This window comes from Bison bison, unplaced genomic scaffold, assembly GCF_000754665.1.
Source record: "Bison bison bison isolate TAMUID 2011002044 unplaced genomic scaffold, Bison_UMD1.0 scf7180017864524, whole genome shotgun sequence".
Classification (NCBI taxonomy): Eukaryota; Metazoa; Chordata; class Mammalia; order Artiodactyla; family Bovidae; genus Bison; species Bison bison.
In genome coordinates, this window is record NW_011495075.1 from 420,501 (window position 1) to 436,923 (window position 16,423).

The 16,423-nt window shown below is 53.3% G+C and overlaps 1 protein-coding gene across 1 annotated transcript in view; it reads left to right on the forward strand.

Annotated features, from left to right (window-relative positions):
* Positions 1-16,423, forward strand: part of NAV1 (neuron navigator 1) — a 146,234-nt gene that overhangs the window by 100,028 nt on the left and 29,783 nt on the right. The window contains exons 5-6 of the mRNA XM_010831110.1: positions 15,679-15,817; positions 16,243-16,421. Coding sequence (XP_010829412.1) covers positions 15,679-15,817; positions 16,243-16,421 — 318 coding nt within the window. The remainder of the gene's footprint in view (positions 1-15,678; positions 15,818-16,242; positions 16,422-16,423) is intronic.

A 16,423-nucleotide genomic window follows, 5' to 3' on the forward strand; every position in this document is an offset into this window, starting at 1 on the left:
GGGCCCTCGGCTGTCTGACCACACCCTCCCAGGGGTCCGGCAGGACACGTGCACGCAGGCAGGCGCAGGGAGGTTTCTCTCAGGCCCCAGTTGGGAGCGTGTGCTTGCCGTGCTCCGCTGGCTTTCCGAACGAGTGTTCCTCGTCATGCTCCTCTTCGGCGGATGAAACGCGGACACCGTTAGGGAGACAGGTGGTGCATTGCCTTCTGTTTCGAGTCAGGATTTTTAAGTGGATGAGGAGACTCAGTGACCAGAAAAATGATCTCCTTGGTTTTTATGTGGAAATACTAGGAGGAAATTGGAAAGTGGGCTTTTATTATCTAATAGAGGAAAAGAGAAGAAAGATGATAATGGAAGGCCAGGGATTCTGAGGTGAGAAGGTTGGATGTGACACAGGGTGGTCAGGAGGGGTGTGACTCATTCAAAGGGACGGCAGGCCCACGCGGGACTGTGGGAGGCCAGGCCCCGCCCAGCCGGGTGCTCGCGTCTATGAGAGCGGAGGGTGTCCCGGTTGCACCGCCTTCACCTCTTCCGATGCCCGCCCTGCGCTCCTAGGCTGCTTTCCATCTGGAAACAGGACCCCTCTGTTGCCGTGACCCTAACCAGGGAGAGGGACGTCCCAGTCTGCCCACCCCTGGGGCAAGGCCTGTGCTTCTCACTAGAAAAGGCTTTGCTTCTGCCAGCCTCACATCATCCACTCTTAAACTACAAATGTGTTTGAATTCATCTCGTCCTGTTTTCAGGCAGTGCCTCCTTCTGGTGGGGGATTAATGGTGAAGGGCAGGCCCGCCTAGAGCTTCCTCTTTTCTTTCTCTCTTCCTCTCCTGCCTCCTCCCTCCACCCCCTTACCTTTTATTTTCCTGTGTCAAAAGGAGCCAGTAACGTTGCTGGTAGGAAAATCTTGTTTTGACTTGTAAACCCAGCAGGTTGGAGCAGAAAGGCACTGAAAGGGAGTAAAAGTAGAGGTCTTTTTTAGTCTAGAGTTGCTTTTTGGTCCAAGACTTGCCAGCTGAAGAGTTATTTTCCTTTTTGCTCTGGTTTCTTCTAGCCTAGTGGTCAGCAGACTTTGGCCTTCTGGGCCAAATCTGGTCCACCGCCTGTTTTGGTTTGGCCCACAAAGCAAAGAATGGTTTTCACATTTTTAAGTGATGTGAAAGGGAAAACTAAAAGAAGAAGAAGAAGATTTTGTGACACCTGAAAGTCAAATGAAATTTGAGTTTCATTTCCTTACTGTCTGTGGCTGCCTTCCTGCTCCAGGGGCAGAGCTGAGAGGCCGCCATAGAACATGGCCATCAAAGGCTAACATGATGACCGGTTCTTTACAGGAAAAACTCGGCCAAGTCCTGCTCTAGGCACTTGAAGCTTCCCGACTTTTCAGAGTGCCGTCAGTTGTCTCTTAATTCCTTATTGGTTTAAAGATGGTGCGGAAGTGCAAGAAGGACCATACGGCGTCCCTCCCATCAGCCAGCGGTTTGGGAGTTGGGTGAGGCCGTCCTGACAAGAGCCTCCGGAAGAGCCAGGGGTGTGGGGAGGAAGCAGGAAGTGTCTCCTGAAACGTCAGTGCTAACAGCATCTTCATCCCTTTCCAAAAGTCTGTGAAACGGGACGTCTGTGTCGACTTTAGGAAGCGAAGGGGCCATGGGTCCCAGACAGCACGCTGTCGACTGTTCCTCTTGACAAAGACACGGACACTCAGGCTGGGATCGCTCTTAACACTTGGCACCCTAATTTTGTGATGCGTTAGTTCTTGTCAAGATTTTCTTTGTCCAAGTTAGGAATCAAAATTATTTTCCCAGGTGTTCAACTTTCAAAACATCCTGCTGGGAGGTGCTGGATGACTTGTTTATACCTGGGGAGATTGAGGCCCAGGGGACTCAGCTGCAGGACCGAGTGCCGAGGGAACGGCCCCCGCACTGCCCTGCATCCTCCGGAGGCGGGCAGGCTGTGTCCCGCAGGGTTCTCCCTGTCTTCAAATTCCCAGTTACGTTTCACTCTGTAAAGCATTTAATTTCTTCACTCTGAAAAATAGGGAAGTGCCTTGTTTCACTCCTACCTCTGAGAAAGTAGGAATCTCTGAAACAGGAGAGAACCCCATCGGGCTTTGGCCAGCCGAGTCAGCATTCCTCACCCGCAGTTGGTCCTAATTAGAGAGACTCCCATTCAACAGCTCCACGTTCGGCTGTTTCCTGTGCTCTGGCCCCGCCAGCTGACACGGCAAAGCTATAAGCCACACCTCGGAAACCCTCGCTCATTCCTCCCCGTCCTCTCCCTTCTCTGTCTCGCCCACCACCCTGCAATTATCCTTTCCCACATGGAGATGCCAGTGAGATACACTGATTCCTCTAATCCAGTTGTAGCCATTCTGTTCCAAAAAGTGCTGGCCAAGCTGTTTGCAGGGCTGAATGACCACGTATGGTGTCGTTAGTGGAGCACACACAAAACCTGGTTTCATCATAAGAACATGGGTTTTCTCCAGCAGGACACCCCTGCCAAGTCAGAGCAGCAGCCACCGCTCACTCCTGCCTCCTCGCCCCTCCCAGCCCGCACCTTCTGCTGAGCCCGCTGATGGCCCTGGGTGCTTTATGTGATCTGTAATGACCTGTGGCTTCACAGTCAAAAACCTCATGTTAATAAACCGCTGAATTGAAATCTGCCTGGACCCTGGAGGTGGTCAGGCTGCAACGTTCTCATGTATGAGTACAGAATCAGCTAATTGTACCAAAATACCGAAGGCTGGGAGGCTAAACAATAGAAATCAATTCTCGCACAGTCTGGGAGGCTGGGATTCTAAAATCAGGGTGCTTGGTTTCTGGTGAGACCTGTCTTCTGGCCAAGTCAAGGTCCTCGCATGGCGGGTCCTCCTCCTTAAAAGATTAAGTAATCAGTCTTGTTGGATCAGGGCCCCACCCCCCTGAGCTCACTTAACCTTAATGACCTCCCTAGAGGTCCTAGCTCCAAATATAATCACTGGGGGTTATGGCCTCAACTTAAGGATGTGGGGGGACACATTTCAGTCTGTAACAGTGGTCTAAGTGGGAGAAACTGTCTTAACCTCAGGGCAGAGATTAAATGCCAGGACTAAGAAGGCCATGCTTGAAGCAGGGTGTTAGGAGGCAAGATGATAATTTAAAAGAACTTTTCTCTGAGTCACAGACATTTGAGACTCCGAAGGTGTGATCAGACACTCGAAATTTGCACATATGCACAGAACTTTCTACGTTGCCCGCAGGCTGATCAGGAGTACCCGTCCTCTAGACCGGTTAAGGACTCGGAGCCCGCGGGATGATTCTCTAAATCATTCTTTTGCCAGTGAGCCAGTCTCCCTCCAGATTCGGACACAAGCTGTATCTTGACCTGGCGGGGTTCTGCTGAGGCCGGGGGTGGCCGTATCCCTCTGCCGTAACCCTTCCGGGAGAGGGGAGGAGGCCGCGCTGGGCGGTGACCGTGGTCGACTCTGGCAGGGGAAAGGTGCAGGGAGCTAGGACGGGGATGAGTCCAAGAGGGCGCCGTTCACGCTCTCGGTGGCCGAGCAGCCTGTGTGTTTATAGCAGCCCCTCCAGATGCCCAAGTGGAAACTAGGAGCTGAGCCGCTTGACAGACAGAGGCGGCAGTGGAAATGGTGATTCCGCAACTCAGTGGGATGATCGAAGTACAGGAGGGCATGGCGTCTGATTTTCTTGACTTTCACTTGAGTTGGGGGTGACCTCCAGGAACACTCCCTGAATCTGTGGTGTTCATCTTTGTAATCTTCCAGGCTGGGTTTGAGTAAGAATTCATCACCGAGGGGTTGCCCCAGATCTCACAGAGTAACGGGCTCCAAAACAGTGCTGTGGGATCTGCAGAGATTAAATGTGAATGTCAGGGTCCCCAGCCCATTCACAAAATTAGCCTCAGCATCTGAGAGCTGGACAAAATTCAGTGGATCTGCAGTCCAGGAAGTGTCTGTAACAAGTTGCTGAAGCCCTCAGTTTTCTTAGGGACAGGGTGAGGGGTATGAGCTCACTGCCATATACTAAGGGGGCCAAATAAATTCCCCTAATTGTACACATCCTCCTGTTTCCTATTGGACTCTGGTCACCAGGTCCTCAGAGTTCCTTCTGCTGGTGAGCTTTACCCTTAGACTTGGCAGACCCCTAGCACGAGACGTTTACTTTGGCTTCTTCTCTGCCCCGCCCCCTCTTCCTCTAAATCTCTCTGCAGTTCGTCCTTGGCCAGACCCAGCTGCCTCGCTGTGGCCTCGGCCAAACCACAGACATGTAGTGAAGCTGCGCTCGGCCTGCCCTGCAGAGCTGAGGCCACGCGGGGTGGCGCGAGCTTGGCGGCGCCTGAGCAGAATGCCGGTCTCTGTGTGGCCCCAGTCATTTCAGAACTGAGCCTCACTCGGGTGCTCAGCCCCCCTGAGACTCCTCCATCACCGCGCCTTCTCTCTGGCCCCGCCGTGTCATTTGTTCGCTTTAACCTCTCGGACGCTCAGGACCGCGGCCAGTCATTCAGGGTAAGTGTCCAGTGCTTCTGCCACATCTGGTGCTGTCCGGGGAAGGGTCAGCTGGCACTGACCTGCAGCCACAGCCTCAGTCGATGAACCCCGCCTCTTCCAGGTGGACAGTCTGTCAACCAAAAGTTTCCTCCAAGACACAGCTTCCAGAAGCGGTGCGAGCCACATCTGTCAGTTTAAATTCCCTAGTACACACGTTTTTAAAAAGTGAAACAGGTGGACTTAATTACAATAACAAGGTTTATTTAATCCACTATATCTAAAAATATTATCATTTAAGTATTAATATGAAGTTATTAGTAAGATACAGAGCATTCTCTTTTCATACAAAGTCTTTGGACTCTGGTACTAAATGTGAAACCTTACCACACATCTCAGTTTGGACCGGCCATGTTTCAGGAATTCGGTGTGTGGATGTGCTTGGTCAGTGGCTGCCCTGTTACACGGACCTACGAGGGGCTGGGCTTCCCAGGTGGCTCAGTGGTAAAGCACCCACCTGCCAGTGCAGGAGAGTCAGGAAGATCCCCTGGAGGAGGAAATGGCAACCCGCTCCAGTATTCTTGCCTAGGAAATCCCATGGACAGAGGAGTCTGGCGGGCTACAGTCCATGGGGTCGCAAGAGAGTCAGACATAACTTAGTAACTAAACAACAGGAGTTGACTGCCTGGTAACCAAGGGGACAGAGAGGGAGCCTCACCAGCCAGCTGTGAGGTCAGGACCCATCATCGAGCTGGGAGCGAGCTCCAGGAAGGCCTGGCTGCCATCTGAGCTGCTCACCTTCCTGAAAGGGCCTGGAGGACCACGAAGGGCAGGGCCTCCTGAAGTGTGCACTGAGGGGGATCCAAGACGCTCTGCGGCACCAGGCGCGGCCTCAGGCAGCACAGGCCGCCACCCCTGCTGTTTGACGCAGATCCGGGACCCAGCGTTTTCCTGCTTGAAGAGTTCAGCCCTGGTGGTCCAGTGGTTAAGACTGCACCTCCAGTCAGGGGCTGCGGATTCACACCCATCGGGGAGCTAGGATCCCAGGAGCCTGCAGCCAGAGGAGACCAGACACATGAAACGGAGCAACGCTGTAACAAATTCGATGAAGACTTAAAAACAGTCCACATCAACAAAACAAAAATACTGAAAAAAAAAAAAGCACCCTTTCCCCAGTTCTGCAACAAACAGGCGCTGCCCCACCTGCCCAGGGAGGAGGGAAGCAGGCGCCCTGTGGTCAGCTGTCTCCCACCACAGCAGCGGCAGCCTCTCAGGGCTCGGTCGTCACGTTCCGTCCTGGACGGTTAGCAGGGAGGCCGTGGCTGTCTTCAGACCTAGTGCGAGGGCGGGGAGGACAGAGTGATTTGGAGGCTCTTTCCGTGTGTGGTTTTGACTCAGGCTGGTCCTGACCAAGCCCTGTCCACCTTTCCGGCCCCCTGAAGTAGAGCAGTTTGAGCTGCAGTGCCGCCGCGCCGTCCGGGCACCTCGTCTAAAGCTCCTGTGCCAGTGCGATGTTCCCTTTGTCTTGACCCCCAGCCGCGCCGGCCCGTCACAGGAGCCGCTGTCCTCACCTTGGCATTCAGGTTGGGCTCTGCCCCAGGCCTGATTCACGCTGATTCACCTCCGCTCGCTGCTGCCTGTTTAGTGGCCTGGCCCTGCAAGGGGTTGAATCACAGGTCCCGAGTTGGTGACTCTCCCCCGGGGCCCACCTGACGTCTGTGGGTTCACAGAGCACAGCCACCCTTGCGGGTTCAGTGCTGGGCCCGGGAAGCCTCCCATGTCTGACTCGGGCTGCTTTTCATGACGTTTCCTGAAGGCTTTCCACTCTGTGGTCAGAGGGCCTCCTGCTGTCCTGGAGCGAGTTTCCGCTCAGACCAGAGCGATACCAGATGGAGACCAGGAGGGCCTGGGCATCTGCAGGGGCTGTAACCCCAGGCTTCAGCTCCATAAACTCTCCCTGGGAGCAGCGTGTGCTCAGCCGCTCAGTTGTGCCGCACTGTGTCCCAGGGGCCCCCTTGGGGCGCAGAGCGCAGCTGCGAATGCTTCCGGCTTGTTGTCTGCCTGATGCTACCCTCAGAGTCAGCTGTTGTTTAGTCGCTCAGTCGTGTCCAGCTCTTTGCGACCCCGTAGACTGTAGCCTGCTAGGCGCCTCTGTGGGACTTTCCTGGCAAGAATGCTCGAGTGGGTTGCCATTCCCTTCTCCAGGGGATCTTCCCAACCCAGGGATTGAACCCACGTCTCCTGCATTAAAAGCTAATTCCTTACCACCGAGCCTCTGGGAAAGCCCCATCTGGGAGTAAAAATGATTCCACAAGAAGAAAACGATCAGCCTAGCTCTTACACCAGTCTGTTGTGTCTTGGATATTTCTCAGGAAAAAATAAGATTTTGTGTACAGAGCTCTTATCCACAAAGTGGTAAATAACCAGAGAAACATGGTTTCATCAGGCACATATATTCTGGGTTCAGTGTCAGGCCTGATTTCCAAAGACTGTGCTGGACAAGGGAGACCTGAGGATCTGTCCTGTGCATCGCCGGCCCCCCGGCCCATCCTACCACCAGCCCACGCCCTTGGCCTCTGGCCCCTGCAGGGGCCCTCGGCCACTGAGCTCTGCAGGCGACGTCTGGGAGGGGCCACAACCCCAGCCAAGAGCTCTGTGAGCGCTGGTGCAGATCCCAGAGGGTACGCCCGCCCCAGCCTGCAGACAAACAGGGCAGCGTCCAGTTGCTCCACTCCCTCCGCGGCTGTGTTCTCCTCCCACAGAGGAGATGGGTGCACCCACACAAGCCCAGGGCCACCACACTCACAGCCTAGATGGAGGGCTTAGCGATTTACTGACGGAAACGGTGCAGAGTGGCCGTACACCGCCACTTCCACCCAATGGTAGGAAGCTGGAGAAGTAACAATTATGATCTAGAAAAGAAAAACACAAGTGTCTAAGGATACAGAGTGTTCTAACTGAACTAAGTTTCAGGGGAGCGAGAGTGCTTGGCGGCTCTTATCCGAGGGGCCCAGTGGGAGGGGGGTCAACCTACCAGTGATGCGGAAAAGGAGATAATTGGACTCTGTACAAACTTCTGGAGGCTACATGTGAACTGACTACAAGGAGACACAGTCACAGAGCAAGTACGATCCCGGCCAGCCCCAGTTCTTTCCCACGACACCTTCCCTGGGCGCACACGGGCCACAAGCCAGTGACCAAGGGCAGGGTAGAGAGACGGGGCAGACGGCCCTTCCCAGCCAGGGTGCACAGAGCAGTCACCTAGTGCCCATCAGCCGCACGGCACAGAAGAAGCTGAGAGCAGGGCCCGGGGGCGGAGGAGGCCCCCACAAGCGCAAGGCCCTCCTCTCGCACCCGGGGCAGCCCCTGCAAGCGGGCAGCCAGGCTGTAGGGCACAGAGAGGGCTGGAGTCACCGCGGGCACATCCCAGCCCCACGGGAAGAGCAGCCTTGATCCGGACCCGGAGATGTTCGGAACCGACTTTAACCAAAGTGACCACAGAGCCGAGACTTGGCTCCACCGCAGGGGAGACCAACTCCGCCCTCAGCTCCGCGGGCGTCCACTCCCAGGTGTCGCTTCCCACGCGCCTACACGCAGCATCTGGCGCAGAAGAGCAGTGACGAGCCTCGTGAAGAGTCGGGAAGCGTCACAGGCGGGGGGGCGATGGACGCAGCGAACCGACAGCTGACTCGGTGTTGAAGCTGGCAGGAGGGTCGTTGAGTACTTTTTCTAAGGACTTTGAAGAATCCGGTAGACAGGCTGGATCATGTGCTTGTATAGACCGAGAATTCAAGCGGAGATCTGGAAGTTCTACAGAGAGAAAGGTTATCGATTCCCACTGAAGCGAGGGTCCTTCAGAAACAAACTGCCAATCACTCTTAGAGAACAGATCTCTGGCACTGGGAGGTTGTAACCGCTTCCCTGGATGTGCGCCCCACTTTCACAGGTCTTCCCGCTGCGTAGACACTGTGAGGCACGGCGGCACCAGACCTCGGCCCTGCCCCTTGGGAGACTGCCTGCAAGGCGGACGCTCCAGTAGAGCCCGAGACGCAATGAGGAGACACGGGAGAGGGTGGCGCGGAGGGCCACGGGAGCCTGGATGAAGCTGGTGTTTGGCGTGGGCCTTGGCTGCACCCCGCGGACTGGGAGAAACCCGTGCAGGCAGGTCGGGTCTGCGCATCCCCCGTCAGGTGCCCACGGTGGTGCCAGGACTCCTGAACCCTCGCAGAGAGGTCACGCACGTGGTGAGGAGCCTCCTCCTGCACGTCTGTGCTTCCGTAGAGTGAGAGGGGGGGCCCACAGGCAAGGGGACGAGCGCCCCATCCACCCGTGTCCCGTGAAGCCACGTCACGTTCCCGGGTGTGCGTGGAGAATGAAGCCGCCCTGCTCTCTGTCTCCTCTCTTCTGATTTCCTGTCTCATTTCATCTTTCCCCTCCTTGTGTGGTGAGCTGATTCTCCAGTCTTCATCAAACTTCCGCACAGCTGACGCCACCCCGTAGATGTGACTCCCTGGTGTTCACCATGTTGACATCGAATTTAACCCTGGGCAAAGTTTATGGGACTTGAATTCAGAGAGTCCGGCCACCACGTTTGTGTTCTTAATCATACAGTACACGCGTGTTCATGGATGCAGGGTTTGAGTCAATTGTCTCAGCAGCGAGGAACTAATGGAGGTGTTGGAAAGGCTGTCAGGCTTCTTCTGATGCTGTTTGGTGTATCCCAGGAAGAGGGAGCTCGGTAGACAGTGGGGTGGGTAGAGGCCTTCACGGGGGTTCGAGTGTGAGCACGTCCAGCTTTGACCCGGAGCAAAAGCGAGAGAGACGGAAACGAAGAAAAGGAGACAGGCCGGTGGTCTGGGGACTGGGCGCTGGGCTGGGCGGCGAGCACAGAGGAGGACTTGGACTTGGAGTAAGGTGTTGGTAGGAAGACAGGAAGAAACAGTCGTTCTTCTGGTGGAAACAGGAGGCGGGAAGTTTACGCTGTGGCGGGGGAGGGGGAGGGGTTTGAGGAGATGGGTGACTGGGAGGTGAACACCCTGCAGAGGGAGCTGCCAAGCTGGCGTGCGCTGCCCCAGCGTGCTGGGGGCTGCCCTCGAGTCGCCTCTGCTGTCTGGTCTGGTTCCCGTGTGACTCAGTCCCTCCCGAGCTTCTTGAGACACATTCACTGCTTCTCTCAGGCTGAGTGAGAAAGGTGATGTGTGGCCGCTCTTGGAGCAGCTGCCGCAGAGGGGAAGCTTGGCTCCACATTAGTGCTGTGAACTGGTGTAAACGCACAGGAGAACACCGCTCGTGCATGCCAGTGTTGTCAGTGACGGTCGTGTGGACGTGTAGATGGAAAGCAGAATGCGAAACGCCAGGCTGGGTGACTGACAAGCTGGAGTCAAGATTGCAGGGAGGAGTATCAACAACCTCAGAAATATCAACAGCCTGCAGATGATCCCACTCTAATGGCAGAAGGCGAAGAGGAACTAAAGAGGCTCTTGATGAGGCTGAAAGAGGAGAGTGAAAAAACTGGCTTAAAACTCAACATTCGAAACACTGAGAATGGCATCCAGTCCCATCACTTCGTGGCAGATAGATGGGGAAAGTGGAGACGATTGGCAGGCCCTCCCTGTGAACACAGGGCTTCCAAAGACCTCAGGGTGGGGCCAGGCTTACAGGTGAGCGTCAGCTATGGGTCGTCAGCGCTCCCAGAAGTCTCACCAGCAGACGGAATAAAGCTACTTGGAGCCAGGAACTAGGCAGAGAGCTTGTGGACCTGCCCCTCCAGACAGACGAGTGAGTGTCTCTGAGAGTTAAGAGATCCTTGAGAGAAAGACCGATAATGCTGTTGTATAAAATGGAAATATATCGATAGCAGAAATGGAAATCTTAAAGGAGGCAACTGGGGCCACTGCCCAAAGAGTAGAGTTTAAAATACATACGTGTGTGTGTAGTGATGGAAAATAAGAGAAAATCAGAATCGTGACCTTAGAATCTATCATCTGATAACAGTCTAGAGAGAGAGCTGGGAAGTGGAAGAAACCGTCAAAGGAATAACTGGAGAAAGTTTCGCAGAGCTGAGGGCATGAGTGTCTAGGTGTCAGGGGCCCAGCGGGGCACCAGCTCACGCATACACAGGGCCTCACCAGCCCCATCGTCCTCGATGCCTCAGAACACCAGGGGAGGTGCTGAGTGTTTCCAGAGGGGAAACGGACCGCAGCCTTAAGGACTGGGAGTCAGAACGCCAGCAGCAGATGCTGGGCTGTGGAGCAGGACCCTCATGGTTGGAGAGGACATTATCTTCAGCTAGGAATTCAACGTCCAGCCAAAATCTCACACGTGAAAGAGAAAAATATTTTGTAATGTGTTAGATCTTATAAAGCTTGCTTTCCGAGGACGCTTTTCCAGGAACCTGCTGCAAGAGGCACACCACTGGAACACGAGAGGAAACCAACACAGACGGGCCGCAGCTCCCCCTGAGAGCCAGGCGCGCGAGGCTGGGGCGTTGGGCTGCAGGCCGCGGGGGACGGCAGGGGGCCGTGTGGGCTGCGCTGTAGGGGGCACAAGGAGTCGTTACCTGCGGTCACCGCAGATAGGGGGCGCTTGTCCTCTCTCCCTGGATAGTTTTACATGATATTTGAGCCTTGCCTATCGTATGATACTTGTCTAATTTCTCCACTGGAGATGCCTGCCCCTTCAGTCATGAACACAGAATTTCCCTTTTTTCAGCACCTACAGAGGACTTTGTCCAGGAAGCCTTGCCCGACAGCTGGGCTTGTGCTGCCTCACGACCGGAGGAGGGCCTGTGACTCGGGAGGGGACGTCTTTGGAGCCAAGAGGAGCGTGTGTCCCCCCTTCCCCATCACAGCCTTGGGCTTTCCATCAACAGTGGGCAAGGGCAGGTTTCTTGGCATGGGTGGACTGCAGAGTCCTCATTGCCCGTAAGAGTTTTCTCTGCCGCGAAGCCTCAAGGACCACCAGTTAATCTCGGTGGAGGGTTCAGTGGAAGGACAGACTTCTTGTGCCTTTGACCTGAGAGAACACCCTGGGAATTGTGTGTATGTACTTGCCAGAGAGCTCATCTTGACCCAGGAGAGCCGACGGGATGTTACAACCGTATTGATCTTTCCCCCTCAGTGTCTCTTCTCTTCCAAATGTGGGGGGATTACCTTAGCCCAGGACAGGCTTGAGATTTAATATACGTCACCACTCGGGGGGAGAGGCGGATGGTCGTTTCATGATGGCCGTGATTCCTGGTGATGAAGCCGAGCTTGCTCTGCGGTGTGGTCCAAGCCCCTGCTCTCTGCTTTCTCACTGTGCTTGGATCAATCCCTGCAGAACAACAAGCCAAACGTCTAAACCACCCACTTTCCTCTTCCCAGCAAATAAATCACAGGGAGACCGGCCTAAGTCTGGGCCAAGCCCTTAGATGCCTTGTGTGTCTGATTTTTGTTCCATGAGATGAAACTCAAAATAAATCAAAAGGGAACAGTGTTCCAGCAACCAGCAGATTCATGGAAAACATCTTCAGCCTCTTCAGCACACATGCAAAGCTGATGAACGAGGGTTTAGAGGTTCCCACCAACACGGGTTCATGCACTGCACTCTCACTAAAGGTCCGTATTCAGTCTGAGCCTCCAGAACTGAAAGTGGGACTTCAGGTTTCACAGGAACCTGGAGAACTCGTTAGGGTCCAGAAGGAAGAAATAGAAGTGGAGAAAGGCATGGCGAACAGGACGTTTGAAGAAAGGTTGTAGAAGATGAAATTTGAGCTTTGAAAATAATGTGTGAACACAGAGACGCCTCTGGTAGCAATCTCGGATGGCACAAGAGGAGTCTGATGTGAATGGGGCAGGAGGCATTTCAGATATTAAAAGTAAACCTCTGACAGTGAAACTTGTCAAACGCAGAAATCAATAGCCAAGGCACTGCAGGCGAGTGGCTGAGGCTGGGCCCGGCTCTGTGGGAGTGTGGGCCAGGTGCCGATGGAAAGACGCTTAGGCAGACGTTGACAGCCGTCTGGTGCTCCGAGCTGCGGGCAGGAAAAGGGGACCTCTCAGCACGTGGCCCTGCACTTGGCCACCGCACCCAGAGCGGGCGCCACACCCAGAGCAGCAGGGCTTGCTGTGGAGAAGTGGGACCTGGTCTCACAACGGGGTGAAGCCCGTAAAGAGAGGCGTGAGAAGTGATGGGTCTAAGCCACTCTGAAAAGATCAGTCCCTTTACCCTTGTTACCAGGTGTAGAGAATTTTAGAAAAGGGAGACGAAATGCCTAAAAGAACACATCTGAAAATAAAGACATGGTGATTTTACGATTGGAGGGGACATGGGTATGTAGGGTTAGGTCAATAAAAGAATTGCCTTGTCTTTATAATACACTGTTCTGCTAAGCAGATAGAACATCCTCCTTGGCCAGATAAAGTTCGGTTCAGTTCAGTCGCTCAGTCGTGTCCGACTCTTTGCGACCCCATGGACTGCAGCACGCCAGTCTTCCCTGTCCATCACCAACTCCCGGAGCTTGCTGAGACTCGTGTCCATCGAGTCAGTGATGCCATCCAACCATCTCATCCTCTCCCGTTCCCTTCTCCTCCCGCCTTCTATCTTTCCCAGCTTCAGGGTCTTTTCCAGTGTGTAAGTTCTTCACATCAGGTGGCCAAAAGATTGGAGTTTCAGCTTCAGCATCAGTCCTTCCAGTGAATAATCAGGACTGATTTCCTTTAAGATGGACTGGTTGGATCTCCTTGCTGTCCAAGGGACTCTCAAGAGTCTTCTCCAACACCACACTTCAAAAGCATCAATTCTTCGGCACTCAGCTTTCTTTATAGTCCACCTCTCACATCCATACATGACTACTGGGCAAACCATAACTTTGACTAGACGGACCTTTGTTGGCAAAGTAATGTCTCTGCTTTTTAATATACTGTCTAGGTTGGTCATAGCTTTTCTTCCAAGGAGCAAGCATCTTTTAATTTCATGGCTATAGTCACCATCTGCAGTGATTTTGGAGCCCCCCAAAATAAAGTCTGTCACTGTTTCCACTGTTTCCCCATCTATTTGCCATGGAGTGATGACACCAGATGCCATGATCTTAGTTTCCTAAATATTGAGTTTCAAGCCAACTTTTTCACTCTCTTTCACTTTCTTCAAGAGGCTCTTCTTCACTTTCTGCCATAAGTGTGGTGTCATCTGCATAACTGAGGTTATTGGTATTTCCCCTGGCAATCTTGATTCCAGCTTGTGCTTCATCCAGCCTGGGATTTTGTACTGGGATTTGCAGAATGATGTACTCTGCATATAAGTTAAATAAGCAGGTGACAATATACAGACTTGACTACTCCTTTCCCGATTTGGAACCAGTCTGTTGTTCCATGTCCAGTTCTAACTGTTGCTTCTTGACCTGTACACAGATTTCTCAGGAGGCAGATCAGGTGGTCTGGTATTCCCATCTCTTTCAGAATTTTCCACAGTTTATTGTGATCCACACAGTCAAAGGCTTTGGCAGAGTCGATAAAGCAGATGTAGATGTTTTTCTGGAATTCAGTCTTGCTTTTTCAGTGATCCAACAGGTGTGGCCAATTTGATCTCTGGTTCCTCTGCCTCTTCTAAAACCAGCTTGAACATCTGGAACTTCACAGTTCACGTACTGTTGAAGCCTGGCTTGGAGCATTTTGAGCATTACTTTACTAGCGTGTGAGATGAGTGCAGTTGTGTGGTAGTTTAAGCATTCTTTGGCATTGCTTTTCTTTGGGATTGGAATGAAAACTGACATTTTCCAGTCCTGTGGCCACTGCTGAGTTTTCCAAGTTTGCTGGCATATTGAGTGCAGCACTTTCACAGCATCATCTTCCAGGATTGGAAATAGCTCAACTGGAATTCCATCACCTCCACTAACTTTGTCCGTAGTGATACTTCCTAAGGCCCACTTAACTTCTCATTCTAGGATGTCTGGCTCTAGGTGAGTGATTACACCATCGTGGTTATCTGGGTCATAAAGATCTTTTCTGTACAGTTTTCCTGTGTATTCTTGCCACCTCTTTTTCATATCTTCTGCTTCTGTTAGGTCCATACCATTTCTGTTCTTTATTGTGCCCATCTGCATGAAATGCTCCCTTGGTATCCCTGATTTTCTTGAAGAGATCTCTAGACTTTCCTATTCTATTGTTTTCCTCTGTTTCTTTGCATTGATCACTAAGGAAGGCTTTATTTCTCCTTGCTCCTCTTTGCAACTCTGCATTCACATGGGCATATCTTTCCTTTTCTCCTTTGCCTTTCATGTCTTTTCTTCTCTCAGCTATTTGTAAGGCCTCCTCAGACAATTATTTTGCCTCTTTGCATTTCTTTTTCTTGGGGATGGTCTTGATCACTGCCTCCTGTACAGTGTCACGAGCCTCCATCCATAGTTCTTCAGACACTCTGTCTATCAAATCTAATCCCTTGAGTCTATCTGTCACTTCCACTGTATAATCGTAAGGGATTGATTTAGGTCATACCTGAATGATCTAGTGGTTTTCTCTACTTTCTTCCATTTAAGTCTGAATCTGGCAATAAGGAGTTCATGATCTGAGCCACAGTCAGCTCCTGGTCTTGTTTCTGCTGACTGTATAGAGCTTCTCCATCTTTGGCTGCAAAGAATATAATCAATCTGATTTTGGTATTGACCATCTGGTGATGCCCATGTGTAGAGTCTTCTCTTGTGTTGTTGGAAGAGGGTGTTTGCTATGAGCAGTGCGTTCTCTTGGCAAAACTCTGTTACCTTTGCCCTGCTTCATTCTGTACTCCAAGCCCAAACTTGCCTGTTACTCCCGGTGTCTCTTGACTTCCTCCTTCTGCATTCCAGTCCCCTGTGATGAAAAGGACATCTCTTTTGGGTGTTAGTTCTAGAAGGTCTTGTAGGTCTTCATAGAACTGTTCAACTTCAGCTTCTTCAGCGTAACTGGTTGGGGCATAGACTTGGATTACTGTCATATTGGTTGATGTTGATTGTTTTGCCTTGGAAACAAACAAATAAAGCCAGTCCCTTCCTTTTGTGGAAGGACATCACCAGGTTGTTTAATATAAGCAAGTTTAACTCATGCTTTGCGCTGCTGGCAAATCTAGGATTAACCCCAGACTCTGCTCGTGGCCTGTCTGTATGCTGGAGTGCAGCCGTCCTCTCCTTAAGGGAGCTTTAGTTCTCGCCCTGGCTTCTGTCTTGACTGCTCACCTTTCTCTCCTGCCCGCAGCTGGGATGAGAGCAGCTCCATCAGCAGTGGGCTCAGTGATGCCTCCGACAACCTCAGCTCCGAAGAGTTCAACGCCAGCTCCTCACTCAACTCCCTGCCCACCACGCCCACGGCGTCTCGCAGGAACTCAACAATAGTGGTAGGTGCCGGTGCAGACGTGGGGCCACCTTCTCCAGGCCTACCACGGGAAGACCCGGGCACGCCTGTCTGCGGGGTGGCGTGTGCCCTGCATGCGGCAGGGTGGCATGTACACTGCGTGTACCAATCCGGGGAATTGGTCCCCACATGCACGGGATCGAGTCCTCGAGCTGGCGGGAAGGAACCGGTAGCGCCCAGGCAGTCGCCTGGGGCATGATCTGCTCTCCTGGGGACAGGTCTGTTTGGTGCCCACGCCCATTCAGAGGGTGCCTGTGAGCGCTGTGCTCTCCAGCGGCCTGGGGTGCAGGCGGAAGCCTGGGTCCCCGAGTCCCCCTGGAGAGGAGGGCCCCCCTCAGCACCCGTTCGCCCTCTGTCCCTGCCCTCCCTGTCCCGCTGAGCATCCAACCTGCCCTCTCTCGCCTCCAGCTGCGCACAGACTCGGAGAAGCGCTCGCTGGCGGAGAGCGGGCTGAGCTGGTTCAGCGAGTCGGAGGAGAAGGCCCCCCGCAAGCTGGAGTATGACAGCGGCAGCCTGAAGATGGAGCCCGCGGCGTCCAAGTGGCGGCGGGAGCGTCCTGAGAGCTGCGATGACGCGTCCAAGGCCGGGG